Source organism: Lampris incognitus, chromosome 2 (genome assembly GCF_029633865.1).
Source record: "Lampris incognitus isolate fLamInc1 chromosome 2, fLamInc1.hap2, whole genome shotgun sequence".
In the NCBI taxonomy this organism is placed as follows: Eukaryota; Metazoa; Chordata; class Actinopteri; order Lampriformes; family Lampridae; genus Lampris; species Lampris incognitus.
Window position 1 is genome coordinate 147,138,064 of NC_079212.1, and position 22,762 is coordinate 147,160,825.

A 22,762-nucleotide genomic window follows, 5' to 3' on the forward strand; every position below is an offset into this window, starting at 1 on the left:
AAATTAGGGTCCAAACTACATGATGCTGAACACAGAAGAACTTCACACCACGAAAAGACAAACATCATCGTCAGCCATGACACGTTATTATTCTGCCTCATTTTAATCAGATTCCTCACAGAATCACACATCCAGCTGTCTTACCTCCATAGCTTCCACAATATAAAACCTCCATTCACCTCATCCAGGACATCAACCACCCCAAAGAAGGAAACAACTCACCTGGACAGCAAAGGTGCCGAAGACGATGGAGCAGAAGATGGGGTTGCCGAAGATTCCCTCGAAGACATTTCTCTCGCCGTGGATTTTGCGGGCGTTGATCTCGTTGAAGAGCTGCATCATGACAAAGGTGTTGAAGATGATGGTGTAGTGTTCAGAGGGCGGGGAATGAAGAGGGGCGTTTCGACCGCTGTCAATGTCAAAGATCTTCTCACCTGCGGGGGGGGGGGGATTAAACGAGCTTAGTTGATGTCGTCTGATCTTCTTTCAACACATTTGCTGGGCTGTCAGATCATTTTTGGTAATTACATGTCATAAATTATAGATGACACATACCAAGTAAAACATGGGACCAGATAAATATAACTTATATACTGAATGATCGACCAATCACCTAATCAATCCAACAATCAATAAGTCAGAGTAGGGACGGCTCCTCTGTTGCTGCTCAAGTCCTGTGTGTACTGAACTGTGCTGATAGGCAGCAGGTGGGGGCAAAGAATCTGCTTGTCATGGATTATTCCACTCATACCGTGGTCTCTTTACAAAGTAAGGAAACAGGGCGTCTGAGTAGCGTAGCGGTCTACTCTGTTGCCTACCAACATGGGGATCGCCGGTTCAAATCCCCGTGTTACCTTCGGCTTGGTCGGGCCTCCCTACAGACACAATTGGCCGTGTCTGCAGGTTGGAAGCCGGATGTGGGTATGTGTCCTAGTCGCTGCACTAGTGCCTCCTCTGGTCGGTCGGGGCACCTGTTCAGGGGGGAGGGGGAACTGGGGGGAATAGCGTGATCCTCCCACGCGCTACGTCCCCCTGGTGAAACTCCTCACTGTCAGGTGAAAAGAAGCGGCTGGTGACTCCACATGTATGGGAGGAGGCATGTGGTAGTCTGCAGCCCTCCCCGGATCAGCAGAGGGGGTGGAGCAGAGACCGGGACGGCTAAGAGAGCGGGGTGATTGGCCGAGTACAATTGGGGAGAAAATGGGGAGAAAAAAAAAGAAAACAAACATTTACTATCTGTTGAACGTTTTGGACTAACAATTAAAAGGTAACGGAGCAAATGTTAGCCGCTAAGCTAAACCTTTGAATGTTCACTGGGTTTGCTACTTTGGCATGTTGCTATGGTTACAGCGTATTTATGTAGAATAGTGACTGAACCTGAGCCCAACTACAAGCGCATCAAATGGTTTTATACCATGGCCACAGAGAATACTGGTTTCTGACCAGCTGGGGGATGTGAGCTAAAACCGTACGACACACATGTAGTCCAGCTTAATAGATTTTCTAAATTCAAGAATTGTAACCATAGCAACATGCTATGCTATATAACCATGGCAACATGCTGAATTAGTAGCAAGTCCAGTAAACACTCAATGCTTGCGGAGGTTCTCTGGCTCCGTGTCGTGCATTAAAATCCTAAAATGCACATCTTATCATCGATTATCCCTATCTTAATGCACACCCTGCAGCCAATCAGAAGCCAGTGTTCTGTCTTAACGCACACCCTGCAGCCAATCAGAAGCCAGCGTTCTGTTTTAATGCACACCCTGCAGCCAATCGAAAGCCAGTGTTCTGTCTTAACGCACACTCTGCAGCCAATCAGAAGCCAGAGTTCTGTCTTAACGCACACCCTGCAGCCAATCAGAAGCCAGCATTCTCTCTTAATGCACACCCTGCAGCCAATCAGAAGCCAGAGTTCCGTCTTAACGCACACACTGCAGCCAATCAGAAGCCACCGTTCTGTCTATAATGCACACCCTGCAGCCAATCAGAAGCCAGAGTTCCGTCTTAACGCGCACCCTACAACCAATCAGAAGACAGTGTTCTGTCTTAATGCACACCCAGCAGCCAATCAGAAGTCAGATTTGTCTTAATGAACTCCCTGCAGCCAATCAGAAACCAACGTTCTGTCTTAATGCACACCCTGTAGCCAATCAGAAGCCTGCGTTCTGTCTCAATGCACACCCTGCAGCCAATCAGAAGGCAGTGTTCTGTCTTTAATGCACACTCTGCAGCCAATCAAAAGCCAGTGTTCTGTCTTAATGCACACCCTGCAGCCAATCAGAAGCCAGTGTTCTGTCTTAATGCACACTCTGCAGCCAATCAGAAGCCAGCGTTCTGTCTTAATGCACACCCTGAAGCCAATCAGAAGCCTGCGTTCTGTCTTAATGCACACCCTGCAGCCAATCAGAAGCCTGCGTTCTGTCTCAATGCACACCTGCAGCCAATCAGAAGCCACCATTCTGTCTTCAATGCACACCCTGCAGCCAATCAGAAGCCAGCATTCTCTCTTAATGCACACCCTGCAGCCAATCAGAAGGCAGTGTTCTGTCTTAATGCACACCCTGCAGCCAATCAGAAGCCAGCGTTCTTTCTCCATGAGCACGGTATAAAGTACTGAAGTGTGGACTTGGTGTGGCTCAGAATGAAGGATAAACTGCATCATGTGTTACAGTTGGAATGTGCTACCAGCTGGAATATCAGCTTATTCCAGCCTGGGAAAACTAAAGTATGGAAATGAGACCAGAGTCATGTTAAGCACGTCAGATTAAAACAGCTGTTCTCAGAGCAGTTTTTGAAGCTCAGGTACATCTTGAGACGGCGTCTCTCTCTAGGCTTGTTCATTACGGGATCAGGGAGGCAGTGGAGGGTGAACCGGTAAAAGTCTGGCGCAGGGAAAGCGGGCAAAATGGAGATAAAAATAACTGGATGGTCACATACCAACAAAGAGGAGCGTGAAGATGATGACGAGCTGGTAGATGGCGTGTCCGCAGATGTTCTTGGTCATGGTGCTGGAGATCAGGGGCTTATTTCGCCCGTAGGGCCTCCTCTTCAGCAGGGACAAAGTGGGTGGCTCGGTGGCCAGGGCCAGAGAAGCAAAGGTGTCCATGATCAGGTTGACCCAAAGCATCTGGACTGCTTTCAGAGGAGAGTCCTGAAACCGAACAAACACTGTCAGACCAGAACAACCATCTGGCTCCAGCCACCTGGAAAGCTCTGACCGCGACATCAACATACACCTGTGAATCTGAGTCACTAAGTGAAGGAACAGGAACTGGGGAACACAACCTGACGTTATGACTCTTAATGTGTACAATCACATCACCTTTACTTCATCACCGCTCAGCTTGATGTAAAAATGTGCTCTGATTGAGAACTATTGTCCAGTTAAATGCAGCCTTGAACTTCTGTTTCTAATGACGTAGTTTTGCTTTCTTGATTGTTCTGTAACATGATTACAAAGCCTTCTGGGACTCCATTGTGAATGAGGGTATTCACATCAAATTTGACTTTGCTGTAATACATGTTAATATGGGCGGTATGGTGGCGCAGTGGTTAGCATGGTCGCCTCACAGCAAGAAGGTCCTGGGTTTGAGCCCCGCGGTAGTCCAGCCTTGGGGGTCGTCCCGGGTCGTCCTCTGTGTGGAGTTTGCATGTTCTCCCCGTGTCTGTGTGGGTTTCCTCCGGGGGCTCCGAATTCCTCCCACAGTCCAAAGACATGTAGGTCAGGTGAATCGGCCGTACTACACTGTCCCTAGGTGTGAATGTGTGTGTGTGTGTGTGTGTGTGTGTCGGCCCTATGATGGACTGGCGGCCTGTCCAGGGTGTCTCCCCACCTGCCTCCCAATGACTGCTGGGATAGGCTCCAGAGTCCCCATGACCCTGAGAGCAGGATAAGCAGTTTGGATAGTGGATGGATGGATATGTTAACATATGTGTTATATACTTTAAAAGCAAGAGCAGTGGACGTCTGGGTGGTGTGCTGGTCTATTCTGTTGCCTACCAACACGGGGATCGTCGGTTTGAATCCCCGTGTTACCTGCGGCTTGGTCGGGCGTCCCTGCAGACACATCTGGCCATGTCTGTGGGTGGGAAGCCGGATGTGGGTATGTGTCCTGGTTGCTGCACTAGCACCTCCTCTGGTCGGTCGGGGCACCTGTTCGGGGGAGAGGGGGAACTGGGGGCAATAGCATGATCCTCCCATGCGCTACGTCCCCCTGGTGAAACTCCTCACTGTCAGGTGAAAAGAAGCGGCTGGTGACTCCACATGTATGGGAGGAGGCATGTGGTAGTCTGCAGCCCTCCCTGGATCAGCAGAGGGGGTGGAGCAGAGACCGGGACGGCTTGGAAGAGTGGGGTAGTTGGTCGAGTACAGTTGGGGAGAAAACGGGGGGGAAGCAAGGGCAGTGGTTAATGTTTCTACAACAATAATAATGAAAATAATAACAAATGTGACATAAGCGGTTAGAACAAATAAAATACAGAACCTTTCTCAACCGAGGTCTCCCACACACACACGCCCTCCTGACCTGAGTGACGCAGGCGCCGGTGAAGGCCACGATGACGGCGACCACGTTGACGGTGAGCTGGAACTGGAGGAACTTGGAGATGCTGTCGTAAACGTTTCGGCCCCACATCACCGCCTTCACGATGCTGCTGAAGTTATCGTCGGTCAGGATGATGTCGGACGCCTCCTTCGCCACGTCTGTACCGGCAATACCCTGAGAGAGGGAGAGAGGGAGGGAGGGAGAGCGAGAGAGAGGATATGGTTGATCAAAATCACGCATTCATGGATTCATGCTCATGTGGAGGTAAAACATGTTTGGTTTTTTTTTAATCTAATTTATTTGTTTATTTTTTCTCTCTCTAGAAAAGTTTTTCTCTGTAGTCTTTCCTCATCTGAGCTGAGGTGTAACACAGAGGGTGTGTATGGTTAACTGTGCCTACTGCTTCCTGTGTCATGTCTACTGCTTCCTGTGTCATGTCTAGAGGTTCCCGTGTCATGTCTACTGCTTCCTGTGTCATGTCTAGTGTTTCCTGTGTCATGTCTGCTGCTTCCTGTGTCATGTCTAGTGTTTCCTGTGTCATGTCTGCTGCTTCCTGTGTCATGTCTAGTGTTTCCTGTGTCATGTCTGCTGCTTCCTGTGTCATGTCTAGTGTTTCCTGTGTCATGTCTACTGCTTCCTGTGTCATGTCTAGAGGTTCCCGTGTCATGTCTACTGCTTCCTGTGTCATGTCTAGTGTTTCCTGTGTCATGTCTGCTGCTTCCTGTGTCATGTCTAGTGTTTCCTGTGTCATGTCTAGTGTTTCCTGTGTCATGTCTAGTGTTTCCTGTGTCATGTCTGCTGCTTCCTGTGTCATGTCTAGTGTTTCCTGTGTCATGTCCGCTGCTTCCTGTGTCATGTCTAGTGTTTCCTGTGTCATGTCTGCTGCTTCCTGTGTCATGTCTAGTGTTTCCTGTGTCATGTCTGCTGCTTCCTGTGTCATGTCTAGTGTTTCCTGTGTCATGTCTGCTGCTTCCTGTGTCATGTCTAGTGTTTCCTGTGTCATGTCTGCTGCTTCCTGTGCCATGTCTACTGCTTCCTGTGTCATGTCTGCTGCTTCCTGTGTCATGTCTAGTGTTTCCTGTGTCATGTCTGCTGCTTCCTGTGTCATGTCTAGTGTTTCCTGTGTCATGTCTGCTGCTTCCTGTGCCATGTCTACTGCTTCCTGTGTCATGTCTGCTGCTTCCTGTGTCATGTCTGCTGCTTCCTGTGTCATGTCTAGTGTTTCCTGTGTCATGTCTGCTGTTTCCTGTGTCATGTCTAGTGTTTCCTGTGTCATGTCTGCTGCTTCCTGTGTCATGTCTAGTGTTTCCTGTGTCATGTCTGCTGTTTCCTGTGTCGTGTTTACTGTTGCTGTGCCATGTCTGCTGCTTCCTGTGCCATGTCTACTGCTTCCTGTGTCATGTCTGCTGCTTCCTGTGTCATGTCTAGTGTTTCCTGTGTCATGTCTGCTGCTTCCTGTGTCATGTCTAGTGTTTCCTGTGTCATGTCTGCTGCTTCCTGTGCCATGTCTACTGCTTCCTGTGTCATGTCTGCTGCTTCCTGTGTCATGTCTGCTGCTTCCTGTGTCATGTCTAGTGTTTCCTGTGTCATGTCTGCTGTTTCCTGTGTCATGTCTAGTGTTTCCTGTGTCATGTCTGCTGCTTCCTGTGTCATGTCTAGTGTTTCCTGTGTCATGTCTGCTGTTTCCTGTGTCGTGTTTACTGTTGCTGTGCCATGTCTACTGCTTCCTGGGTCATGTCACGTCTTCTGAGCACCACTGTGACTGGAAACACACATGACTGAATATATGCGACCTGCCAGGTGACACAGACACACAAAGAGACTTCTATTTGTGTTGTGTTGTGTGTGGTCCAGTTGTGTTGTGTTGTGATCTAGTTGTGTTGTGTGTGGCCTAGTTGTGTTGTGTGTAGTGGACTGATCCCTCGTCACTCCTGATACGACCTGAACCACACAAACATATGAACTCTTTTTCACTGGCTTTCACCACGCTGGCCTACACACACACACACACACACACACACACACACACACTGCAGGTCACCAGCCGGGGAACACAACACCCCCATCTACAGAAACACAACAGCCTTGATACTGTCAATATGTGTAGATAAAACATGAACCCTCCTTTGTTAGAAGAATCTCATTTTATTTCTCATTAAAAAAACTGAGCTTGCCCACTAGATGAAAACTGATGAAAGTAGCCATAGGAGCCCACTAGGGGGAGCTCTTCATCTATACAGCCAGAGTCAGTGTGCCTGAGAAGAATGTAATATGCTGGAGATTTGATGGACCATCCATCCATCCATCCATCCAGCCACTATTTACCCCCACTAGGGCAGATTGGGATTGGGCAAATGGACCATATCTATAGAAGCTAATTTTGAAAAATAATTTTCCTGAATAAGTAAGCTAATTAAGATAGATAGACAGATAGATAGATGATAGATAGATAGATAGATAGATAGATAGATAGATAGATAGATAGATAGATAGATAGATAGATAGATAGATAGATAGATAGATAGATAGATAGATAGATAGATAGATAGATAGATAGATATAGACAGACAGACAGACAGGCAGACAGGCAGATAGATAGATAGGTGGTTTCTTACCATGGCAAAGCCAACATCAGCCTTCTTAAGTGCAGGTCCATCATTGGTCCCATCTCCTGTCACAGCCACCACCTGCCTCTGGTCCACCATGGTGCTGTCAATAATGCCTGTTACACACACACACACACACACACACACACACACAAATTGAACAGAACATTGAGTTTTTATTGGGTGGATAATATACAGGTGATCAAAACACCAGCTGGAGAATTCTTCACCAAAAAATGGCATCAAATTTCTAGAAGGACAAGTCTGAAAGTGAGTTTTTATGTGTGTGTGTTTGTGTACGTGTGTGAGAAAGAGAAAGAGAGACAGACCGACAGACAGACAGACAGACAGACAGACAGACAGATAACCTTCGCTTACCTTTGACAAGAGTGTGTTTATCGGTTGGAGAGGACCTAGCCAGCACTCTGAGTTTTGGCCAAACCTTGTCAATACGCTCCTGCTCCACCTGCAAACAACCACAACCCCAACCACACACAACCACACACACACACACACACACACACACACACACGCATGCACGCACGCATGCACACACACACCATGGCAGGTGGGTTAAGGAAAACGCTTCTTAGTTACCTGTCCTTTGATAGACAGACCAACCTTCACTCTCTGTCTCTCTTTCTCTTTCTATGTCTGTTTTGATATGGTACATTATTGATATATCTAAGCTTTCTATAGATCAGAAGGCTTTTGATTGGTGGATCATTGTTATTTGTTCAAAACACTTGAAGGTTTTGGTTTCGGGGGTACATTTCTTTCATGGATCAAGTTGTTGTACTCTGGAGCCAGTGTTCTGTTAAAGGTAGGAGGTGGACTCAGCCAACCTGTCTCTGTTCAGAGAGGTATAAGACAAGGTTGTCCCTTATCTGGAATGCTGTACTCCCTGGCCATCGAATCTCTTTTAATTCAGCTGAAGCAGGGTCTTCCAGGGCTAACTTTTTCAGAGAACATCACTAAATCAGTTAGTTTATCAGCATATGCTGATGATGTCACAGTTTTCATAACAAATCAAGTTGCTTTAAAAAATCCCAAGCAGAAATTGGCCTGATACGAACAAGCTTCTTCAACAAAAGTCAATTGGCCAAAATCTGTGGATTACTGGGGGAGCGGAACAATAAAAACACGCCCTGGGCTGCAGTGGAACACAAAATGCTTAGGTGTCTTTCGGGGCAGTGACCACTTTCTGAGCAAAAACTGAGAGGGTTTAGTTGAAAAGATCAGTAAGATCAGTTAATATCTCAGTTGGGTATGAATCTTGACAGAATATAGAGTTTAAAAACTGGCGGTCGTTTTGACTGCCTATGGTTGGTTGAGTGAAATCCTGGTCGTTGTAGTGTTAAGGAAGACAGCAAACCTGGTCTCAACCAGAGGCTATGCTCAGCTGGAACTGTTAAATTGAAGTACATGGTGGATGCTGCAGGTCCGAAGCTTCTTGACACAAAGGCAATGGCTTCACTGCTGGGCTTGAGGTCAAGCCAACATACTAGACACATTCTGAATGCATGGTTTAAAAGACTCATCAGTGAGAAACTGGACATGCTGCAGGACTATGCCGTTGGAACTGAGATTTCTGATAATGGAGATCCTTTCCCCAAGTTGGGTCTCCAAATGGACCACACTGGACTAAAGGGACCTTTGCTGGTCTCAAATGTGGCTACTTACAGGGGGCGCTGTCAGTCAATACTTTCATTTCTAAAATAAATCCAACTATTTCTATTAAGTGTCCTTTCTGTCAGTCTCCAGAGACAGTTTTTCACTGCTGCGTGGAATGTGAAAGACTTTGGGTGCTTTGTGAAGCTCTAAAAATCATATTCTCTCACTGTAGTGACACGTGGAATGAAACTGTTTTTATCTTTGGCGCTGGGTACAAGAGGAAGGAGGCAGAAAAGTGGCAACTTTTACATTTTGTAGTGGGACAAGCTAAGTTATCGATTTACAGAAGTAGGAAAAGATGAATTAGTAATAGCTCAGAGGAAGATGTACTTCTTTTGCTCATCGCAGGGTGAAGGTGAGAGTCCGAGTGGATTTCAGATTCTTTACCCTCATGAACAACTCAGATGAGTTTACTGCATGGTGGTGTTTCACTGCAGCCATTTGCTCAGTCAGTGAGGGGCAGGTGGTGTTTAATTCTGTTTTTGCATAATATTTTTTGAATCCTTTGGGAGTATGTGACTTGAAATACTTTTTAAAGTTTTAAGCATCTTTAACTGTTACTCATTTTATTTGAGTATTATTCGTTTTCTATGATTTACTTTTTCTGTGCATTCATTTTTTCCCCAGTTGTTTTTGCTTGGAAAAATCTGCCTGCCTGCCTGCCTGCCTGCCTGCCTGCCTGTCTGTCTGTCTGTCTGTCTGTCTGTCTGTCTGCCTGCCTGCCTGTCTGTCTGTCTGTCTGTTCATCTTTCTTCTCTTTGAATCAATCTGGGGTTCTGAGATGGAAGATGACCTCTTTGTTGTTTTTGGATGCATTAATGTAAAGGAGTTGACCCAGCCACTGAGGATGCACAAGCCAGTGCATTCTCAGCGCCGGTGCCAAGCCCGGGTAAATGGGGAGGGTTGTGTCAGGATGGGCATCCGGCGTAAAATCGTTGCCAAATCAAATATGTGAGGTTTATGGATGTGGTGAGGGAGGACATGCAGTTGGCTGGTGTGACAGAGGAAGATGCAGAGGACAGGAAGAGATGGAAACGGATGATCCGCAGTGGCGACCCCTAACGGGAGCAGCCGAAAGTAGTAGTAGTAGTAGTAGTAGTAGTAATAGTAGTAGTAGTGGTGGCAGTAGTAGTAGTAGTAATGTAAAGGCGTTACTTATGTTGTTGTTGTGAAATGGATTGTTGAAGTTTTGGTTTATGTAAAATAATGAGTTGTTTAAAATTCAAATTTGTCTCTCTCTCTCTGTCTCTCTCGCGGTTACCTCTCCCTTCTCGTTCCGGATCCTTCTGTTAAACTCCTTCCCGTCGATACAGAGGAAGTCCTCTCCAGGATGGATGATTCCACATTTAATGGCGATAGCCCTGGCCGTGTTGATGTTGTCCCCCGTCACCATGCGCACTGTGATACCCGCTCGCTGGCACCTCTGGATGGCGTCAGGCACCTGGGGAAGTGACATGTAAACAGACATGGTGATGTGAGTCGGCGGAGAACACTGTTGTGGATTTATGCAGGGCAACAACACCACATAGTGACGTAGTGTTATCCTGCATAATCCATACATGTTTTGTTTTGGATTTTTTTGGATTTTTCCCCCGTTTTTCCTCCAGTTGTACCTGGCCAATTACCCCACTCTTTCGAGCCGTCCTGGTCTCTGCTCCACCCCCTCTGCTGGTCCGGGGAGGGCTGCAGACTACCACATGCCTCCTCCCATACATGTGGAATCACCAGCCGCTTCTTTTCACCTGACAGTGAGGAGTTTCACCAGGGGGCGTAGCACGTGGGAGGATCATGCTGTCCCCCCTTCCCCCTCGCCCCCAACAGGCACCCCAACCGACCAGAGGAGGCGCAACTGCAGCGACCAGGACACATACACACATCCAGCTTCCCAACCGCAGACACGGCCAATTGTGTCTGTAGGGATGCCCGACCAAGCCGGAGGTAACACGGAGATTCAAACCGGCGAGCCCCGTTTTGGTAGGCAACAGAATAGACCGCCACGCTACCAAGACACCCATCCATAAATACATGTTAAACACACATATGTACATGTACACATATACACACAAACCGTAAAAATACAAAGAATCAAACCCTCCACACACACACACACACACACACACACACACACGTGTGTGTGCTCATCTGGATCCATCACGTTTCCTTACTTGGAACATGAGTTATTACCTTGCTAACAAACCACCAGCGCTGTGGTTTGAAGGTGGTGAAGGTTAAGTACACAACATCCCAGTTCAAAGTTGCTTTCCTGCTCACATCAGCTGGGGAGTGGGTCAGACTCTAGTCTGCATGTGTGGTGTGTTCTGCCATGATGGATGTGCAGCAGTAACACATCTCCAGTGCTGCACAAGGTGCCGCTACATGATGTGGTGTGTTTTGCCATGATGGACGTGCAAAGTGACTTACAATAAGAGCATCATTTAACGTAGGAAATCAGGAGAACTACTAGTCATCAGAGGTCATAAGTGCATCTAAACAAGCATCTAAGAGCAAAACCAGTGCTAAAGTAAAAGCGCAAGAAAGAGATTTTTTTTTTACATGAGTGAATACAATAAGTGCTAAGAACAAGTAACAGGGTAGTAGTTCTTAAAGAGGTGAGTTTTCAACCTGCGCCAAAAGATGGGCAGCGACTCCGCTGTCCTGACATCAGTGGGGAGTTCATTCCACCACTTGGGGCCAGGACAGAAAAGAGCCGGGACCGGGTCGATCGGCAGCAGGGGCCTCTGAGCGACGGGGCAACCAGGCGTCCCGAGGCAGCAGAGTGAAGTGGTCGGGCGGGGGTGTAGGGCTTGACCATGGCCTGGAGATAGGAAGGAGCTGTTCCTTTCTCTGCCCTGTAGGCCAGCACCAGAGTCTTAAACTGGATGGGAGCAGCTCCTGGGAGCCAGTGTAGGGACATGAGAAGGGGAGGTGTGTGTGAGAACTTAGGGCGGTTGAACACCAGACGAGCTGCAGCTTTCTGAACAAGCTCAAGAGGTCTGATGGCCGACGCCGGGACGCCAGCAAGGAGGAAGTTGCCGTAGTCCAGCCGGGAGATGACCAGAGCCTGAATGAGCACCTGTGCCGTCTCGTCGGTGAGGAATGGGCGAATCCTCCTGATGTTATAGAGGAGAAATCTGCAGGAGCGAGCAACCGATGCAACGTTTGCAGCAAACGACAGTTGGTCGTCCAGGATCACACCCAGATTCCTCGCAGTCCGAGTTGGCATCACCACGGTGTTGTTAATGGTGATGGCCAGGTCTCGGTGTGGGCAACCTTTCCCTGGGAGGAACATCAGCTCTGTCTTGTCCAGACTGAGCTTCAGGTGGTGTGTCGCCATCCACTCCGAGATGTCAGTCAAGCACGCAGCAATGCGTGTCTCTACTTGTGTGTCAGAGGGAGGAAAGGACAAGATCAGCTGGGTGTCATCGGCGTAACAATGGTAAGAGAAGTCATGCGAGCGAATAACAGAACCCAGGGATGTCATGTACATGGAGAACAGGAGAGGACCCAGAACCGAACCCTGTGGAACGCCTGTAGTCAGTCTGCGAGGCTCTGATACAGATCCCCTCCATGTCACCTGGTAGGAGCGACCTGTCCGGTAGGATGCAAACATTGAGAGTGCAGAGCCTATGACACCCAGCCCCCCGAGGGTAGAGAGGAGGATCTGGTGGTTCACTGTGTCAAACGCAGATCCATGTATGGTCCATACAGGTTCGTGTGTGGTCCATACAGGTTCATGTATGGTCCATACAGGTCGATACGGTCCATACAGTCCATCTATGGTCCATACAGGTCCGTGTATGGCGGTGGCATCACTGCTGATACTGAGCACTTTTATTTAAGACCACAGCACAAAGCTCCGCTGCGCTTGAACTTCGGAAATGTTTGGGAAAATGTAGCTTGTGTGGATGCTGCTGCACTTCCTGATCAACAAAAGCTTCGCTACTGAACAGCTATTTGATTCAGAAAACAGCGACGTTCCCAACACCCTGCTGAGAACTGTAGTTAAACAAGTAATGCTGCACTCACATCTGCAGCAAGAAGACACAAAGCAGCCGGGAGTCATTCATTTCCAGTGGTCTCTGGGGTACACTGAGTGACATGGTGCGGCGAGTCGCCTTGTGACAAAAAAAAGGGCAGGCCCCTTGATGGCCTGGCGGCCTGTCCAGGGTGTCTCCCCGCCTGCCGCCCAGAGACTGTTGAGATAGGCCCCAGCATCCCCACAACCCTGAGAGCAGGATAAGCAGTTTGGATAATGGATGGATGGATGGTTTCTGGAACAGTGTGAGATACTGCCGGGTCATTGTACATCTCCTACACTTGATCTTTGTTTTGTCGTTTGTCATGGATCGTATTAAGTTTAGGACAGGCTGAAATGGTAAACAAGTGCTGCATGACTCAGTAACAGATAAATCAGGTTCACGCAGCACTTTTCCTGTCTGTCCACCAACATGACTGTCTTGACTTTCCTGGTATCTCCCTGTCCATCTGCCTGTCTTGCCATCTGTCTCCATTGCTATTATTCTCTCCTCTCCTTTATCTTCATACACAGATGTGCAACCTGAACCAGCCGGCTGACTTCATGAACCCCCCTCCCTGCTCTCTCTGGCTGAAGGTGTGTTCATGAAGATATTCAGATGAAATAACTCATGGATGGACACAAAATCTGTCTCAGGCTTCTTTCAGACTGCTAGCTACAAAGTGACTAATTCAGGTTTTTTGTGGCACACATCAGATATTGGACATGTTCAGATCTGATCTGGACAACATTCATAAATGTGATAGGAATCTGATATATGCCAATGCGACTGTCTCGTAACGACACACATCAGATTTTTCATCATTCAAAATGCGACACTGCCCTGTGATGGCCTGGTGGCCTGTCCAAGGTGTCTCCCCGCCTGCCACCCAATGACTGTTGGGATAGACTCAAGCATCCCCGTGACCCCAACTGGGATAAGCAGCTTGGATAATGGACGGACGGATAGAGAATGCAACACTCTCGAACACTCTTGTGGCATTTTGAATAAGGTGGTGATCACGTGTGGTTGTCTACTTCCTCATCGTTGACCTAACTCTGGTGCTGACTGACGCCTGCCATTTCAATGCAAACCAAAGAGCTATGGCGTAGGCACAGGAATCAGGTATGAGTCAATTTGACAAGCAGATGTAAACAGGTGGTCAATAAAATGAATATAGGCAAAAAGTTGGAATTGGGCACCAAGACCTGCGGTGTGAAGGTAGTCTACGATGGTGTTTAACTGGAAAACCAGGAGTCCAGGGGGAGAAGAGAAGAAGAGACTCATTACAAATAGAGTCTGGTCTGCAAGAAGTCAGTGTTAGGAGAATATCAGGTAAAACTGAAAAACAACACTTGAATGTCTCTGGTTAAGATCTAGTTACACACTCTTCTTTCTGATTTCCACTTTCTAGATCTATTCCTTCTCTCTCTCTCTCGCTCTTTTTCTCTGTCTTACTCTTTTTCTCTGTCTCCGTCTCTGTCTCCAGTGTATGTCTTTAGGACAACGCCCCCAAAGTTCAGATCAGTTAGAGGCTAATAAACGAATATTAGCCAACATGAGTTATTACCTTGCTAACAAACCACCAGCGCTGTGGTTTGAAGGTGGTGAAGGTTAAGTACACAACATTTTAACATGGCCTGTCAAAAATGTCTAATGTCAATGAAGAAAAGGGATATGATGGGAACCAGGCGTCCCTCGTGTCCTGCTTGTCCTGACTTCATTTAGACGCAGCGGCCTCGTCTCTCTCTTTCATACACAGCTTGTGTCTACTACATCAAGTATAGTGAACATTAGGGTCTTTGCAGTAGACTGCTGTCCATAGTGCTTAATGGACAAATTAAAGAGAGACCAAAGCTTTTGCCATGTGTAGAAGACAGCAACAAGAAGAAGACAGCAGCTTCACCTTCCTGTGAAGCAGTAGGCAGACAGTTCCTGTGCTGGCTGCTGCAGTACTGGATGAGTATCAGTCAACTAGATGGTTCACATAAGGAGAATAAAAACTGCTAAACCTCACTGTGGATATAAGACAGTAGCATGTTTAACCAGACACATCTACATTATTATTCTACAACACAACTAGGAAGACTGTTTTTTTTAATTGGTTATTGATACTTTTCTATTGATCGCTGTCTTCCCCTGACACACAGGATTGTTGGATTTCTATTCAATATAAGGCAATGTGGATCTATATCGTCCAAACCCGGAAGCCCCAACTGCACTTGGCTAATTACCCCACTCTTCCGAGCCGTCCCGGTCTCTGCTTCACCCCCTCTACCGATCCGGGGAGGGCTGCAGACTACCACATGCCTCCTCCGATACATGTGGAGTCACCAGCCGCTTCTTTTCACCTGACAGTGAGGAGTTTCACCAGGGGGACGTAGCGCGTGGGAGGATCCCGCTATTTCCCCCAGTTCCCCTCTCCCTGAACAGGGGCCCCAACCGACCAGAGGAGGCGCTAGTGCAGCAACCAGCACACACACCCACATCCGGCTTCCCATCCGCAGACACAGCCAATTGTGTCTGTAGGGACGCCCGACCAAGCGGGAGGTAACACAGGGATTCAAACTGGCAATCACTGCGTTGGTGGACAACAGAATAGACTGCTACACTACCCGGAAGCCCAACTTTGATTATTAATCATCAAAAAAGAGGATATTTCCACGTTTATTTTCAAGTCAATTTCTGGAGTGAAACGGACCAAAAGACAGGCGCTAGCATTACACACAAGGTTGAGGAGATAAAGAAATCTCTCAACTTCTTGTCGACCAAGACGGCAACAGTCACCACTCAACAAAGATCTTGGAGCTGATGGATGAAGTCCAGTCACTCAAGAAGCAAAATGTGGAAAAATATAGACAGATCACATCTGTGGAGAACCGAGTGGCAGACCTCGAACAGTACTCTCGGATAAATGATCTGATAATCACTGGCCTAAAGACCAGACATTGGACCTACACAGTTGCGGTCTCTGAGGGCAATGCTGCTTGGAGCGGGGCCAATGCATCCCAGGCCGAGAGGATATCACTGAAACATCAGGTAGTTGCTTTCCTGGATAGCAAGGGCTTTCCTGTTAACAGCAGTGCCACCGGGCCCGTCACATCATGCCCAGCAAAAACTAAAGTGCAACACCAGCTATAATCATCCGCCGCAGCAACAAGGAGAAAAGCTCAAGGATGGAAATTAAAGGGGTCTGACATGTACATAAATGAACACCTCAACAAGAAAAATGCGGACATTGCAACGAGAGCACGCATATTAAAGAGACGGCGCAAAATGGACAGCAGGCTGCAACACATTCATTAAGCTGAATGGATCAGCACCAGAGGCAGTGAAAGTGCTTATTATACCGGACATAAATGAACTGGATCAGTTCGATGTATGAAAGCTGAGACAGCAGTCACAGCAAGCTCACAGTATGAAAACATGAAGAGCAACATAACAAGGTAACTCAACACACCCAACCCTGGATGTCCGAAAACGTTCTCAAGTTTCATGATAAGTCTGAGGTCATTCTGTTTGGTCTCGGAAATTCCATCATTCCTTTTGTTACTAATCTTGCTGGTCTGTCAGGTAGTCTTAAGCAGGCTGCTAGGAATCTTGGGGTAATATTCGATGCTAACCTCAGTTTGATAATCAAATCAAACATGCTGTTCAGTCATGTTTTCTCCAGCTCAAGCTAATCTCCAAAATCAGGTCATTTTTATCAATTACCAATCTGCAAAAAGTTGTACATGCTTTTATCTATTCTTGACTACTGTAATGCACTTTATTCTGGTATCAGCAAGGGCTCCTCCCTCCAATGTCTGCAGTTGGTACAAAATGCTGCTGCTCGGCTCATTACCAGGACAAAGAGGCATGACCACATCACTCCTGTGCTTGCCTCCCTACACTGGCTCCCGGTTATATCTCGAATTGATTTTAACATTTTATTGCTCACTTTTAAGGCTTTAAATGGTCTTGTTCCTACATACATTTGTGATTTGTTGACCTGGTATACACCCTCTCGACCATTAAGGTCTGCAGATGGAGCCCTGCTGGTTATTACAGGTCTCAGTTTGCCACAAAGGGTGATGGGGCTTTTGCTGTTAGAGTCCCCACACTATGGACCTCTCTTCCTGTTGAACTAAGACAAACCAAGACTCTAGCTTCTTTTACATCTCGTCTTAAAACTTTTCTTTTTTACGAATGCTTTTGCAAATGTTTGATATTTGTTTTTATTTATATATAGGGCTACTGTTTTTACTTTTACTCTTACTTATTTGGTCTTATTCTTATTTTTGCCTTGTCTAGTTTTATTTCTTTGTGAAGCACTTTGTAAGATTGTTTTAGAAAGTGCTATATAAATAAGGTTATTATTATTATTAATTTATGATTAATTTATTATTATTATTATTGCGTCCAATTCAGACAGAAACCACTCATCCACATTATATGAAAAACTGGAATTGAAAACTTTCAAATATGCTGAATATAAAACACAAGACATTAACAATAATATAGACCCTAAGAAAAATGTCTTCAAGAACAGATACACACATTGTGAATACTACACAACAAAACAGTTAAAAGAAATGTAAAAACAGATGGAGCAATACCAACAATTCACTCCAGTAGCAGCAGCCTTCCTTCAAACTGCTCAAACATCAGTCACCGCTTCAGAAAACTGGACAAGACATTCACAGTAATTCAATATCTGAGACCTGGCTTGGTGAAGAACAGACGGACACAGTTGAGATGAGGGATACGAAATGTTTTTCATTAACAGGATACAAACGAAAGGTGGGGGAGTTGCACTTACACAGATGAAAATCATGAATGTAAATCTGTAAGGAATGTCATTTCCATCCATCCATTATCCGAACTGCTTATCCTTCTCTCAGGGTGGCGGGGATGCTGGAGCCTATCCCAGCAGTCATTGGGCGGCAGGCGGGGAGACACCCTGGACAGGCCGCCAGGCCATCACAGGGCCAAGAATATGTCATTTGTCTTGGACAATATGATGGAATGCATTGCAGTAGAAATGGAGAAATAAAAAAATATTCTAATGAGCTGTGTATACAGAAAACCTGGCTCTTGTATCAACACATTTAGGAAAAGCTTCCGGAATTGTATAACAACATAAATAACAAGAAATTGGTCTTTGTCTGTGGGGATTTCAATATTGATCTGCTAAACCCACAAGAACACAACACAACCACGGGATTCTTTAAGTCAATGTACACTGTCAGCTCATATCCTTCAGTCACAAGGCCAACGAGAATAACAACACACACTGACACACTAACTGATACATATTTACTGATGTCATCGATAAGGAAGTAGCAAGGGGATCATTAATAAACGACACAAGTGATCATCTGCCAGTCCTTGCAGTCATACAGAGCCGTACCAGGACCAAGAACCACACCACAACAGTCAAAACAATTAGAGACAAATCAAGAGACACAATCAGCTCCTTTAAACAAGACCTAATGAAGCAAGACTGGAATATAATGTTCATGTGGAAGATGTAGATGTACATGTAGATGTGACCTGACACATTTCTGTCCATAACAACTGCTGTCTATGAAAAAATTGTCCTCTAGTGAAGAAAGTAGTGCAACAAAATATGCTGAGAAACTAAGAGAATACTAAATGTATGCAAGAGAAAAAAAATCTATCACATAAAGAATTCTTAAAGGAAAAAACAGAAGAGACCAAACACACACATAAGATATATAAAAACAAACACACACATACAATTTATAAGAACAAACACAAATTATGAGAAGCAGCAAAAAGGAATACTACAGTAAATTACTGGAGAAAAACAAAAGCGACATCAAAAATACATGAAAAATATTGACTGACATTATTAAAAATGGAACTGGGGAGGTAGGACACCCCGACCATTTCCTGACAGAAAAACAACACAACCACTACCATTTATATGGTTTCAGCTGCAGATGGACTCAATACATTTTTTGCCAGTGTGGGTTCTGGTTTGGCCAGGGAGACTGCAAGGATGGAGTAGTGATGGTGATGAAAGTAAAGATATAAATGTTAAAGAAAAAATATTTATAAGAGGGACTGACAAAAAAAAGAAATGATCAACACTGTAAAAAAAGAAACTCAAGCACTAAAAGTCCACAGACTGGAACAGTACTGACGTGCCTACAGTTAAAAATATTACTCAATGTATACCAAAACCCCTGACAAATATCTGTAACCAGTCTCAACAAACTGGTGTGTTCCCAAGAAAAATGAAAACAGATAAAGTCATAGCAATATATAAAGCTGGAGACAAGCATATACTCTCAAACTACAGACCTGTTTTCCTGCTTCCACAGTTCTCTAAAATACTGGGGAAAATATTTTATACAAGACTATATGATTTTATATGGTTTTACAGCCAACAGGACTTCAGCTGGACTGATAGAATTTGTAGAATAAATTACAAAGGAAACAGAAAACAAAGAATATGCAGTAGAGGTATTTCTGGACCTTCGAAAAAGAAGCATTTGACACTGTAGATCGTGAGTTATTTATGAAAAAATTACGAAGATGTGGTATCAGAGGGAGAGCATTATCCTGGTTATCCAGCTACCTACAGAACATGTAATACAAAATACAAAACTTCAAATCACAACTACTGAAGGTTAGGTGAGGGGTGCCCCAGGGCTCAGTGTTGGGACTCTATGTACCTAAACAATATATGTGAAGTGTCAAAAACCCTGAAAACCATTCTATTCGCAGATGATACAAACTTATTCTGCTGTGGAGACAACTTGGAACAACTCTTGTATACAGTGGAAAAGGAATACAGGATGATGAAGAGTTGGTTTGATGCAAATAAACTAAAACTGAATTTAAGCAAAACAAAATTTATAATCTTTGGGAACTGATTTACCAACTGAGACAAGACACTCATGATAAATGACAGAGAAATTGGAAAAGTATCTGAAATTAAATTTCTCAGAGTACTAATAGACAAGTTGGAAGCCGCAGATAAATTATATTAAAGCTAACATATCCAAATCAATGGCAATACTGAACAAAGTCCCTGTTTAAAGACCAAAAAGATTAAGCTTGTTTTTTTATGTTAAGTGATAATTTGTTGGACTTCAACCAAAAAAGACAGCTTATTTAGTTAATTTAACACCTTAATGATGGTGTCAGGATGTTTATGTGAATAGAAAACCCTCGTGTCATCTGCAAATAAAATTTTAGACAGCTTGTCTGAAACACTGGGGAGGTCAATAATATATATATAAAAATAACAAAGGCCCAAGAATTGAGCCTTGTGGTACGCCACAGAATATGGGAAGAAAAGGAGAACTGGTTCCATTATAGGACACAAACTGCTGTCTATCTTTAAGGTAATGGTGAACCAGGGCAGTGCATTGTTTCTAACTCCAAGATGTGAACGCTTCTGTTAATTAACTGTGTCAAATGCCTTAGATAAGTAAAAAAAAACAACTATAATGTTTTCCTTTCTATCTCTGGCTTTGTATGTTTCATTAATTAGATGTGTAAGTGCCACATCTGTTGATTGTTTCTTTCTAAACACATACTGATGTGTATATATAATGTTGCACTTATTAAGATATTTCATTAGTCTTTGATAGATGAGCTTTTCAAATATTTTTGGTATAGTGGAGATGGATCTATAATGGTTAAAATGGCTGGGTCATCATCTTTATAAATAGGAATAATCTTGGCTATTTTTAGTTCAAGTGGAACAATTCCCTTTTTCCAATGAGAGATTGAAAATGTGAGATAGAGGTTTCACCATGTACTCATGAATGGATATCAGTAGTTTGCTGTCAATGCTATCATAACCTGGAGAAGAATCTTTCAGATTGAATAAGGTCTCCCGAACCTCATCTTCTGTAACCAGTAAGAAATAAAAATTATCATTGATAGGATAATTGATAAACTGAAGAGGACTATGGTTGCTTGGAGGAATCTTGAAGGCCAAATTTGGACCAACTTCTGAGAAAAAGCTATTAAAATTGTTGGCAATTAATTGTGGATCAGTGATAAGACTCCTATCAACCTTGATGATGATGATGATAATTTCTTCAACAACATCAACAACTGTCTATACTGCACTGATGATCAGTTTAACGTGATAGTCAACTCAGATCATAAAATTTCAATTATCCACATTAACAGCAGAAGCCTGTATGCCAACTTCCAAAACATCAAAGAATGTCTAAGTCACTTCAAGAATGCCTTCAACATAACAGCTGTATCTGAAACATGGATTACCCTGAGACAGGTGTTGATTTTGAGTTAACTGGATACAAACTGTCTTATAAGAACAGGAGGAACAAAAATGGAGGGAGGTGCTTTGTATGAGAGCAACAGCCTCAATTACAAGGTGGTAGAAGTTATGTCAACACTGGTGATGATGTGCTGGATTGTATCATAATTGAAGTCTGTATGGAAAAAAGAAGAACGTAATCGTAAGTTGTACATACAGATCATCAGGATCAAATATTGAAATATTTAAGGACTGGCTAGAATAAATGTATTCAAAATCAACACAAAAGAATATGTTGATATGCGGGGATTTCAATATAGACTTGTTAAATCCTAATAAGCACAATAAGACAGACGAGTTCATTAACACAATGTGTAGTTTGGGTTTATATCCTAAAATCACTAGACCTAGCAGAACCACACCATACTGTGCCACCTCAATAGACAACATATTCACACACATTATAGAAGGACACACTGAGAGCGGGCTTTTAGTAAATGACATCAGGGAAAGTAAATGACACACAAACATTCACAGAGGGGAATCAGAGTGAATATGGGGACAGAAATCCAAGTTCCATTTTTCTTAGAGCGGTAGAAGAGATGGAGATCATGGACGTTGTAAACAAATGTGAGAACAAAAAAAAACAAAACAAAAAAAATCTGCTGACTGGAATGATATTGATATGACAATAGTTAAGAAAGTAATAGAACAGATTGCTAAACAACTAACCCACATCTATAACATGTCCTTTCAATATAGTAGTTCCAAGCAAAATAAAAATCACGTCATACCCTTATATAAAACCAGCGACAGACACCAATTTACAAACTACAGACCAATTTCATTATTGTCAGAGGTCTCCAAAATGCTAGAAAAACTATTTGCTGCTAGACTAGACAAATTCATTGAGAAGCAGAACTGCGTAATGTTTGTACTTTGAGTTCCATGCTCAGACTGTTCCACAATTTTACCCCACAGATTGAAATGCCCATGCTCTTTAAGTAATTTCTTGAAGGTTAATTTCCATCTCAAATTATATTCCCCTTCTCTATGTGAGTATATTTTTTTGTGTATTACTGGGTAGTAGATTGTTTCTTGCTTTGAACATTATTTGTGCTGTATTAAATTCTACTAAATCCCTGAACTTCAAGGCACTTGACTTTAAAAATAGCTTGTTGGTGTGTTCACCATATCCTAGATTAACTATCCTTATGGCTCTTTTTTGTAGTATACGTAATGGTTGTATGTTGGTTTTGTAGGCATTGCCCCATAACGCCACACAGTAGATCAGATATGGTAAAATAAATGAACAACACAGAGCGTACAATGATTTATGATCAAGAATGTGTCTTGCTTTTCCCATGATGCAATGCTCCTTGCCAGCTTTGCTCGCACATATAATGTGAGGTTTCCAGCAGATTGTGTGGTCTAGTATCACACCGAGGAATTTATTTTCATATATTCTCTCTAATTGGACATTGTCTATCACCATTTCTACTTTGGTGTTTATTAAGTGACTTCCAAACAACATAAAACAATTAAACCAAAACAATAAACTTTGTTTTGTCCAGATTTAAGAATAATTTGTTTTTGTTAAACCACCATTTTAATTTTTCCATTCTTACTGCGGTCACCGCCAAAAGCTGCGGTAAATTCTCTCCAGGA

General features: G+C 44.3%; 1 protein-coding gene across 7 annotated transcripts in view; it reads right to left on the reverse strand.

Moving 5' to 3' along the window:
* atp2b2 (ATPase plasma membrane Ca2+ transporting 2) overlaps nt 1–22,762 on the reverse strand; it is a 169,634-nt gene that overhangs the window by 14,195 nt on the left and 132,677 nt on the right. For all 7 annotated transcript variants that reach the window (XM_056275412.1, XM_056275411.1, XM_056275410.1 and 4 more), the window contains 6 exons: nt 10,089–10,268; nt 7,532–7,619; nt 7,163–7,269; nt 4,530–4,721; nt 2,941–3,154; nt 223–434 (listed from right to left, as the gene is read on the reverse strand). In XM_056275412.1, the coding sequence (XP_056131387.1) occupies nt 223–434; nt 2,941–3,154; nt 4,530–4,721; nt 7,163–7,269; nt 7,532–7,619; nt 10,089–10,268 (993 nt within the window). The remainder of the gene's footprint in view (nt 1–222; nt 435–2,940; nt 3,155–4,529; nt 4,722–7,162; nt 7,270–7,531; nt 7,620–10,088; nt 10,269–22,762) is intronic.